The sequence below is a fragment of the Osmia bicornis genome, chromosome 7 (assembly GCF_907164935.1).
Source record: "Osmia bicornis bicornis chromosome 7, iOsmBic2.1, whole genome shotgun sequence".
NCBI classification, from domain to species: Eukaryota; Metazoa; Arthropoda; class Insecta; order Hymenoptera; family Megachilidae; genus Osmia; species Osmia bicornis.
Window position 1 is genome coordinate 2,652,266 of NC_060222.1, and position 9,689 is coordinate 2,661,954.

The following is a 9,689-nucleotide window of genomic DNA, read 5'->3' on the forward strand; positions in this document are numbered from 1 at the left end:
TTCCTACAATTAATTAAAAAATTTACATGACACTTCGGTCGATCGAAAAATCTCCGCAAAATAAAATTCTCTCTCTCTTCATGGCTATCAGCCAGCTAGCAGGATCAATCAACAGAGCGCACTCGATGTACATAGGTCCGTACAGCCGGTGTAAGCTGACCGGAAGTAGAGGCATAAAATCGAACGGTTCACCTAGAATCGAACGGTAGCGATGGTTTTTCACAGTTCAACCAAAGACTCCAATCAAGTCGAAGAGTCCCACGGGACATTGCGGTTGGTAGTTCGAGCAGCTTCCATTACGTCCGACCACTTCAGCTTGAAGAATGTCCTGCGGCAGTGGCTCGTGTCGGGAGGTTGTCGGTCTGAAAACAAGGTGCATCGTACATACATCCGAACGATAATAAGGAGCTTTTTCTTGCCGTGTCACGGTGCGGTAACGAGCATCGCGTAACGTCGAGAGACTCGTTAAAGAACGGCCATTAAATCGCCGTCACGCGATTCTTCCTTTCCGGCCAATTTAACGTCGGTCAAATATTTCGGAAATCATACGACTTGCCAAACGAACGTTCGAATAAAAATACTCGAATTATTTGACAAATTGGTATAAAAAGAGGAACGCGAAATCAATTCGAACGAGGAGAGGCTAAAAGCTAGCGGAATAATGCTTCCATCCGTTCATTTTCAACATCGTAGCTACGGGGAAATTTTCGCGACGAGGAAGACGTAGTTGACGGCGAGGACAACGACAATGTGGCGTCACCGGCCGCCTGCGGGCCCTCTTTTTTATTCATACGTCCCTGGCTCGAGAGTTTATCCATCTACTGGCACAAGGGCGCGGGGGAAGAGGAGCTGGCACGCGGGTGAGAAGCGAGAAAGCTAAACCAAATTTGCTTTTCTACACGGTCTGTGTATCTACTCCAATTTGCGCCGCCTTGGACCGGTCGAAAAAAATATGCCCGTCTCCCTTCTTTTTTTTCGCCCCGCGAAAGGAGGTCGCGCCAACGAAATTTTCAGCTGAATCCTTTAGCGTTTGCGTTCCTGGAGAACAATGACCTCCTGTTCGACGCGTCCCGGTATACTTCTGATTAGAAGGTGAAATGAAAATTTTCAAAGGGTCGAAATTCGATGAAACAGCTTATAAAATTAAAAGAGCTGTTTATCTGCGCGAATGAAAAAAAGGTCCGCTCGAACGGGGAAGTGAAATGAATTTCAACGAATTAAGGGGAACGGGAATGGAGTTGGAGAGCAAGTTAGCGAGGTTATTATCGGATAAGGATTAGGATAATGTAAAAGTTAATGAAGAAACTTACGTGAAGATCACGTGCAGAATATCACCGATGAGGCCGTTATGTCTCAAGGAATGCTCCGAAGTTTCGCAAATGGCCCTCAGCAGACATTCGTGACCCTGATATCCGTAGCTGTGCGGCAAGTCAGGAAGCAAAGTGAAAAAAAAAAAAAAGAAAAAAAGGAAAATAAAATAAGACCGTCCTCTTTCTGACCTACTATGACTTCTGGGTCACCCTACGTGCTCACCTACACCAAGCTTTTCCCGTTTTCTACAATCTCTATACACAAATGACTGTTACGAAAGTGTAACGTCTCGTTCGGTACAATAGCACTAAATGCGACCATTAAGGTCAAAGGGTTCGCGAGTACCGGAGAATGGAAGATAAAAGCTCCATCAGGGATAATCAACATCAAACTCACTTGATAAATTTGTTCTCCACGAGTTGATAAAGCGTCTCTCTGTTCAGGCTACGCCTTTTTCGTCTTCCTGCTTCAGCATCGAACCATGGGTCACTTACGTTCACTGGAAGATTGTAAGTGGCTTCGAAGAAGTCTGCTATCGATACCGATTTGTAGGGATCCTCCAATGGTACCGCCAATGCGAAGAATAACTGGGAAATAAAAAATTTAACACTTTTGCCATTAAAGGTTCGAAGCTGGGTAATAGTTATGATATAACTTGGCCCGAGGAAAGATTTCCATTCAAAAATTATAACAGATATATTTCTACAAATTACCAGTACTTACCGCAAAAGTGCTTTCATCTGGAAACGCCATAATATCTCTGATGGGTCGATGCAGGACTTCAGCGAATTCGGAATTCACAATTTTCGAGGCGACTTGTTGGACAGTCAGTGCCAGGCTGACCATTAAAAGTCTGCAAAAGGTTCACCTTCCATCATATCGGAAAATTTCAATAGAAAAGGTATCGCACACACAGAGAACGTTAGATGTGTAAAATTGAAAAATTCTAATTAACAGAACGTACAGAACTTCTTCCCGATAACTCCTCATGTTGCCTCGAAGAGAAAATACGAATGAAGCTCTGACATCTCTGGTTCACCTTCGTTCGGCGAACCGGTTCTTCGAAGGTGTTAATTAATGAACAGCAGGTGGGAGGAGAAACAGTTAGAAAATTATAGGGTTGGAGAAATAAAGAATTGGAGTGGCACGTATTATGCGAATAATCTCGTATGAGAAGAAGGATGTTATGTGGTTGAAATATGAATGGTGTAAAGTTGTTTCGATGTGACGTAATTGGTATAGTGGCTGGGGATCTAGTTTACCACGAAAAATGCCAAGGTTCGAGGCCCAAAGGGGCGAAATCCATTTATCTCTCGGTTTTACACCCCTTCTGACCATGATGGCATCTACGCTGCGTGTTCAACCCACCAGTGTCGCTTCTAAATTGACTCGAAACCTATTCAAATATGTTAATAACATAGTCGTGACTCAGTCGTGCAACTTCGAAATTGAGCAATTTAAATTTTATTAAATGGAAGAATTTCATATATCAGGGTGGTAGGAAAAAATTTATTACAAAACATTTCTACGCGACACTGGATGTTAGATTTAATTTATTTTCAAAATAATATAAAATTTAGAAATCACATTGTCGCTGTTTTAGCTCGCCATCCAAGGGTCGCGTTAAAAAAACCTCATCTGCATTCAAAGCATAGAAAGGGTCTGATTTTTCACATGTAACCGCATTTCCTTTGTTCCACGGTGGTATTAAAAACGCGCAAGAAAAGAAAAGCGATTTTCCTCTGTCGTTATCGTCCCTCCGCCCCGTAATCCAACAAGCAAACTTAATGCGCTCTATCGAATCGCAACGAGGACGGAAGTTAATTGCCCCTTTTTCTGAAATCACACGACCATCGTCGAACGACTATTTCTCTGTTCCTTAACTCGTTGCATCGCGTGTTTCATTACTCTTTTCGAACTCGTGTGCATCGATGTAAAACGCGAGAGAAAAAAGGAAAAAGAAGAAAAGGAATTTAAAAACGAAGAATAATTACCGAGCTAAGTGGGTTCATTTGCGTACGCACGGTTTAACCTACGGGCCAAAGCTAGACTAGGAGGCCGTTTTCAAGCCTGTGGCTCGCTAGCTTTTTCACCCGTTTCAAGGAAGTTTTTTAATCACCGCCACCCGGAGCCTCGGTGGATATCTGACGTGGAGGATCGTAATTGCATTTCAAAACGGCGGCCGGTTACGCGTCGAGAAGTTTTCCCGACTGACTCTTCGAAACCTTCACGCTAACCGGATCGTTTCAAAGCGTTTCCCTCGATTAATCGACGAGAATGAAATTCCATCTGCTACGATTCCGGGTGAAAAGTGTCAAACTTTCATATCAAACCCCCCTTTGGAAGATGTTCCTCCCACGAATTCCTATGAATTCTCTTCTTCTTTGCGTTTAAGGCTGATTGCAAGAAGATCCCATATTTGTAAAATCCTTCGAATCTTCGCATTTTTCAGATTTCTTTATTTCCTTGCTGCCTTTTTTTCGCTGTTTCTTCCCAGGAACGTTTATTCCGTGCATCGACCGTTCGTGTATGACGTATAGCGACACTTTCTCGTTTTCACAAACAGGTCGGAGAGCATTTTTCCTCCCTAGGACGAAGTGCCTATTCACCGCAGATGCGTCTGTTACTTCTTCTTTACGGGGATAGAATATGTCGCGTTTCTTCTCTTCTTCGAGCAAGTTTCACCATTTCAGTAGCGTGTAGTTCGTTGGAACCATTGCTGGTATCATAAAGACTTCCTCTATAGACTACTCAGGAAGTTAATAAATTATATCGTCCAGATAAATCCGTGAGAAGATTATAAAATTGTACCAGTGATTTTGACAAATTGATTTTATTCAGAATCAATATTTTAATTTTCAAATTTGGTATGATATCTTAAAATGTTAGACGATAGACGTAGATGTGTCTTTTCCCTTTTTTGATTTCGAAGTCATTCCATGTATCCCTTTGCTAGCGCGACGAGCGCACGAATAATGTTCCAGAAATAAAAATTATTCGTTTCTCGATTTATACACCCGATTGTAAATTGTAATTTCAGAGCTAGATTTGCATCGATGCGTCGACGAGTTGAAAGAATTCGCGTGGAAAAAAATCACTCCTCGTTTTTTCGTGCTTTGTCGAAGACCTCCCCCGTATGGAAGATGTTCTTAATTTCACTCTAATATTTATCGAGCTGTGAGTTGTTAACTGTAACGATGACGATATTACGCTCTTTGATTTTCTCTTATTTTTTATTAATATCGTTCGTTCGACGTAGAAATAAAATTCAGTTGAAATTTCACTGGAAGAAACATTCCCCTCCCCTTATTTTAAATTATTAATTTCAACTTTGATTATCTTCTCGACATCGTGTAAATGAGGAAGTAAATTATCGGAGTTCTTTTTCAAGAATTTTAAATCAGCTTGTTACATTCTTTGCGGTATTTGGCACATTTTAAGGATACTCGATATCCGAGCCGGCGAGAAACCTCGATTTACATAATCCACGTAAAAAAAACTCCCATGAATTAATATCTGCTCCTTCTTCTTCCTTGAGAATAATTGAGCTCGATGCTCCTTACGTGTCGATGAATATCAACGAGGATTTATTACCTCTTCAAGTATTCACGAAGCTTTTTTTCCAAAGAAGCTTATCCGTTTCGAACATAGAAACATTGATAATCATTTGTAATAAGGATTATATTTTCCATTAAATAATACTTGCATAAAATAATGAGAAAACAAAAGTTATATTTATTTTCTAACTCAAATAAAAGAGAGAGAGAGAGAGAGAGAGAAGGGAAGAAGTTGGGAATAAAATAAAATTGTGACCATCAGAAATTTTTCCGAATTTTCATGTTCGCGTTTCGCGCGCGGCCAAGTTGTTAGATTTTCGTCGAGTTTCAATGGTACGTAGGAAGTTCCCAGCGGTCTGTAATTTCCTCTGAGCGTCGACCATTCTAATTTTAATGATAGAGATGTAACGTTCCCTCGGTCCATCCTCAGGGACCGCGGGAAAATCTGTTCAAAGGCGCCGCCTCGAAATTACGATCCGTACACGCCTCTAAACAGAAATAACGCGCGATGCACAATGAACTGCTTCCCTCTGCTCTTTTCAACACCGACCCCCGTGACCGAACTTTAATGAATTGCTCGTAAACTTTCACCCTTCTGTCCGTCAAACGGGAAATTAAAAGCATCGAGTTAAATACAGAATTCGATCGCGATTTTCTCGAAAAGAAAAGGAACGAGCGTCCGGAGGAATTTATCGTTTCAATTCGACCAGTTTAAGGCCCGGTTCACGGATCAGTGGAACACACAATTTTCGCCTTTACCGCGCGTTACAGCGTTTCAAGGGAAGAATAACTATTTCCGTGGTGAAAGTGAGGCACTATTTTTCGAGCTTCCTGTCCAGATGGAGATAAATTGTCGTTGAAATAGACCGGCCTCGTGGCTGCGCCCCTGAATGCGCTCATCGGCCCGAGGAAAGATGAATGAACTGCAGTTACCGACAGACGAAATGTGTACCTGCGAAAAGGATCCAAGGATGTTTGTATTCCGCGCGAGAAATTGAAATTCTTTCGAATCGCTAAGAAAAACTAGCTACATTCCATTCCGAGCAATTGGCAATTTAGGGACGTAATTGTATTAATAATTCAAAAGATTTTTATTTCGATAAATTCGAGAATCCTTTTCGCTGGAAATTACATTCGATTTTCGAAGAATTTTTTTCAAGATAATTTTCCTTTTTACCCTCACCGTTTCACGGAGGGTCACAATAACAAGCACGGTTCGATCCGTACGACGTTTCTTATCCGCAAATCCGATTCTTTCTTCGTACGTACGCTTTTTCTAGCCTCAGCCTTGAGAGGCTGCCAACCAATATCTGAGTAAGCTGCTCAGAATCAAGCACCCCTTTTTCCTTCCTTTCCGGGCCTATTCAGAGAGGGGGAGAGAAAAAGGCGAGCCTCGAAGACAGCCAACGCTTTGATCGCCACCAGTTCTTCGATAATCACCTTTCATAACCTGCGCGGTTTTTTTTCTTCTCTTTCTCTCTTTCTCTCTCATTATCCCAATTCGTTTATCCGTGGTAATTCTCGCGGATATCGGTCCCAGTTCGAATCAATCCCTCGGGGTACTCGGCTGACTCAAGAAGGATATATTCCTCTCCGGCGTCTACGTGGCTCGTTGTTAAGGGGATTTATGACCGTGGCCGGATGCTTTGGCATAAACGAGACCCGGCGTAATACGAAAATAATGCAAATGCTGCGAGCGAATACGACGATACAATTTCAGAGAAGCCAAGGGAACAACGACATTCATGTGCTAAGAGGACCCACGGAATCGTACACGAGTTGCGATCTACGGTATACGGATAGTTCGGGGGTGGGTTTTGTGTCTGCTCTTGGAGAATCTGGTACTTGGAGTTAGGATCTTACATGGAAGTTAAATGGACCTTGGTCAGAAGCTTAATGGAAATTTTGGTATCAAATTCTTCTTAATTAAAATTAAGAAAATTTAAGTAATATTTATTTATTTTCAGGATCGTTGACCGGGAGGTGAATGACGCTGTAAAAACTGGATCACAAGAATGATGAACCGTGAGTAGAAAGCTCATTAATTTGAGCGATCTGCAATTTGAGTATAATTTCGATGCAACCTGTCTAACTAACGCTTACACGCCTTGGTTGTTAACAGGAACCGCGATCGAAGCTGCTTCATTATTCGCTTAACTCGCGATAACGAACTAATTGCCCCTATTAACGAGTCCTCGCACCTCGCTGCTTGATCTCTCAGCCACGAAACAGTGCGAGAAACATTCACCTGTCATTGTTCGGACGTTCATCATGCGGAGCATTTTTCTCCTTTCACTTCTGTTCGTGGGACACGTTCAACGATGTCCTTTGGAGTGTTTCGGGTACCTGGTCTTTCCGAAACCTGGAAATATAGCAGCGACTAAACTACAGGTAGAGGAAAAATCGATAATCAGTGACAAAAGTTTGACAATTATCAGGAGAGGGACAGATTTGATTCTGTCAAGTGTTTTCAGTGTGACAAAGTGTTACTTGATTAACATAAGAAGATGTTTCATTGAATTTCTCATTGGATTTTATATAAAAATTTTCCTTTTCTGGCTAGTGTTGAAATGTCAGCAGTTGAATGATCGGTTCGCTCTATCTGCTCGTTCTAATTAGGTATCGATCACTAATTGTTTAACCTGCTGCACGTGTTAAACAAAGGTGATAGGAAGCGTGAGTGGTAACTGTCTAGGGACAGAAACATGACGTTACAAAAGACACGACGTGATAATGATATCGTTCTGATAACTTGATACCCTTGTCACGTCCAATTAGAATCCAATACTACTCGTGGTTTTAAATATTCCTATGAAAATTCTAACACCGTAAACTGCAAACTTTTTATATCAGATACAAATTTTAGAAAAAAGAATTAATACATTTTTCTAATAGAAAAGTGAAATAATAAATTTTCCTTTTTTTTTTTTTATTAATTTGAAATATTATTTTATCAGGATCAATAGTAGAATTTTCGATATCTCGGATAGATGAGCCGAAATTGTCAGAATACACGTAGCTTCGAATTTTCCTCGTATCCCCTATTTCTGGGGTCTAATTCGGTCCGATCGAATGTCAGTCGCTAGCCAGCCTGCCATTCGATTGGCGGTTATTATAAACGATCGATGACACCTTCGTGTATTTGAAAACCGTTCCAGGTAATCCTCGGCCTCGGTTTACCTATGGAAGTCGACGTCAGCCTGATTATGGGATATGTGGTGAAATTTAATTACGCCCTGCCCTCTAACGCTTCCTACTTGACGGATTCATATGTACGCTATGACAGATCGATCAGACCCGGTGTCCAGGTCGACGAGAATGACGAACTCTCGCCGGATCATCAAGGTACGTGATTTCTCTCTTTTCCTGTCTATCCACTCGCCAAATTATTCGTTATCCGTTAAACATACGTTTCCTGTCGTTTTACCCTTTCATCTTTTGCAATTTCGATCCTGATTCTCTAATTAATGCAACTCGAACCCTGATTTCTTAATTAATACAACTCGAAACATAATTATTCCATTTCAGACCCTAATTTTTTAATTTTTGCAATTTGTATACTGAGTTCTTAATTTTTGCAATTTGTATACTGAGTTCTTAATTTTTGCAATTTGAATTTTTTGGCATTTTACCAGAGGGTTAATTAGATCGCGTTCAGATCGATAAGAAAGGGATTAATGAAATTGAATGGGAATAAAGAGCATCGTGCTCGTGGACGACGTTACATGACACGCAACAAAGGTAGCCTCATTAATATGTAAAGAAAGAGGATCTTCTTCTTATCTAGCTACTGAGCTTCCTTCGTCTGACTTTCAAGGCGAAGGGGTGCTCGTCCGGATTTAGAGGAATTGGACTGTTACGTTGGATCCGCCACTAGACTGATCCTCCTTTATCGCAATACATAAAATTCCCGGAAGTCTACTTAAAAAGGGGATACTTTAGCGATTTCAATAACCATAACGTTTCATTCAAAGAACACCAGCAAACGTTTCCAAACGATTGCTCTGAATTTTTCTTCATTAAACCGAACCACTTAGGAATTCACCCTCTAACGTACAATATTTTACAAATAAAATTGTGTCACTCTGAAATTAAGACACAATTTGCTTCTGATGGCTGTTCAAAGGGTTGATCGACCCTTTCTCTCCCTTCCAAATCAGCCTGACGGAGAGTTTCTGTCTGCAGAGAAGGAAGTGATCATTAACAGATGGGAAATTTACGAAATTCTCGAATCGGTTCTCGGTGATTCGCGATCCGGCAAGGCCTGCCTTTTGAGAGCTATCTGCGAGGCTTCCGCCGTGCCTTTTAACCGTGTTCACGGCCTCACCTCTCAGCTCATTCATCTTCTCCTCACGTGAGTATCGATTCGAAAGTTGGAACCGTACGAAAAGAGGAACACAGACTATAAAATTTTACGATTCGACCTTAACAAAACATTTGTTTAATCCTCGGAGTAGTTTGATTTCTGATCCAACCTTCGATGTGAATTTATATTTCGTACCATTGAAACGTCACTTCTTGTCTGATTTAACTTTGTTCGCGTTTCAGACCGTCCAGCACGTCCGAGCCTTTCAGGAATGACTTTGATCGAGTGTATCACGCGGCTGAAATTATGGGCCGACAGGCAGTTAGCTCTTGCGACAATTTATTTCCGGAATGCTCTCAGAGCCTGTTGGACTACTTCACCGAGCTCCATGAATAATCATCTGATTAACAGTTGCTCCGACGAAAGACTGGATTATTCTTTTGCTGTTGTTATCCCAGCCATGGATTACTTTAATTAATTGATCCTTCCTACCAGTCGACTTGACAAGGTCTTGT

General features: G+C 41.4%; 2 protein-coding genes across 2 annotated transcripts; one reads left to right on the forward strand and one right to left on the reverse strand.

Annotated features, from left to right (window-relative positions):
- Positions 1–226: 226 nt before the first annotated feature.
- On the reverse strand, positions 227–2,301 carry LOC114873798. Its single transcript, XM_029182502.1, has 5 exons — positions 2,276–2,301; positions 2,035–2,164; positions 1,708–1,898; positions 1,311–1,418; positions 227–362 (listed from the first exon to the last, which is right to left on the reverse strand). Exons 1-5 carry the CDS (start codon positions 2,299–2,301, stop codon positions 227–229), a joined length of 591 nt encoding a protein of 196 aa, XP_029038335.1.
- A 4,543-nt stretch (positions 2,302–6,844) lies between these two features.
- LOC114873451 lies at positions 6,845–9,689 on the forward strand. Its single transcript, XM_029181804.2, has 5 exons — positions 6,845–6,893; positions 6,991–7,259; positions 8,027–8,213; positions 9,054–9,222; positions 9,417–9,689. The coding sequence occupies exons 2-5, from the start codon at positions 7,140–7,142 to the stop codon at positions 9,568–9,570; spliced, it is 630 nt and encodes a 209-aa protein (XP_029037637.1). The 5' UTR covers positions 6,845–6,893; positions 6,991–7,139; the 3' UTR covers positions 9,571–9,689.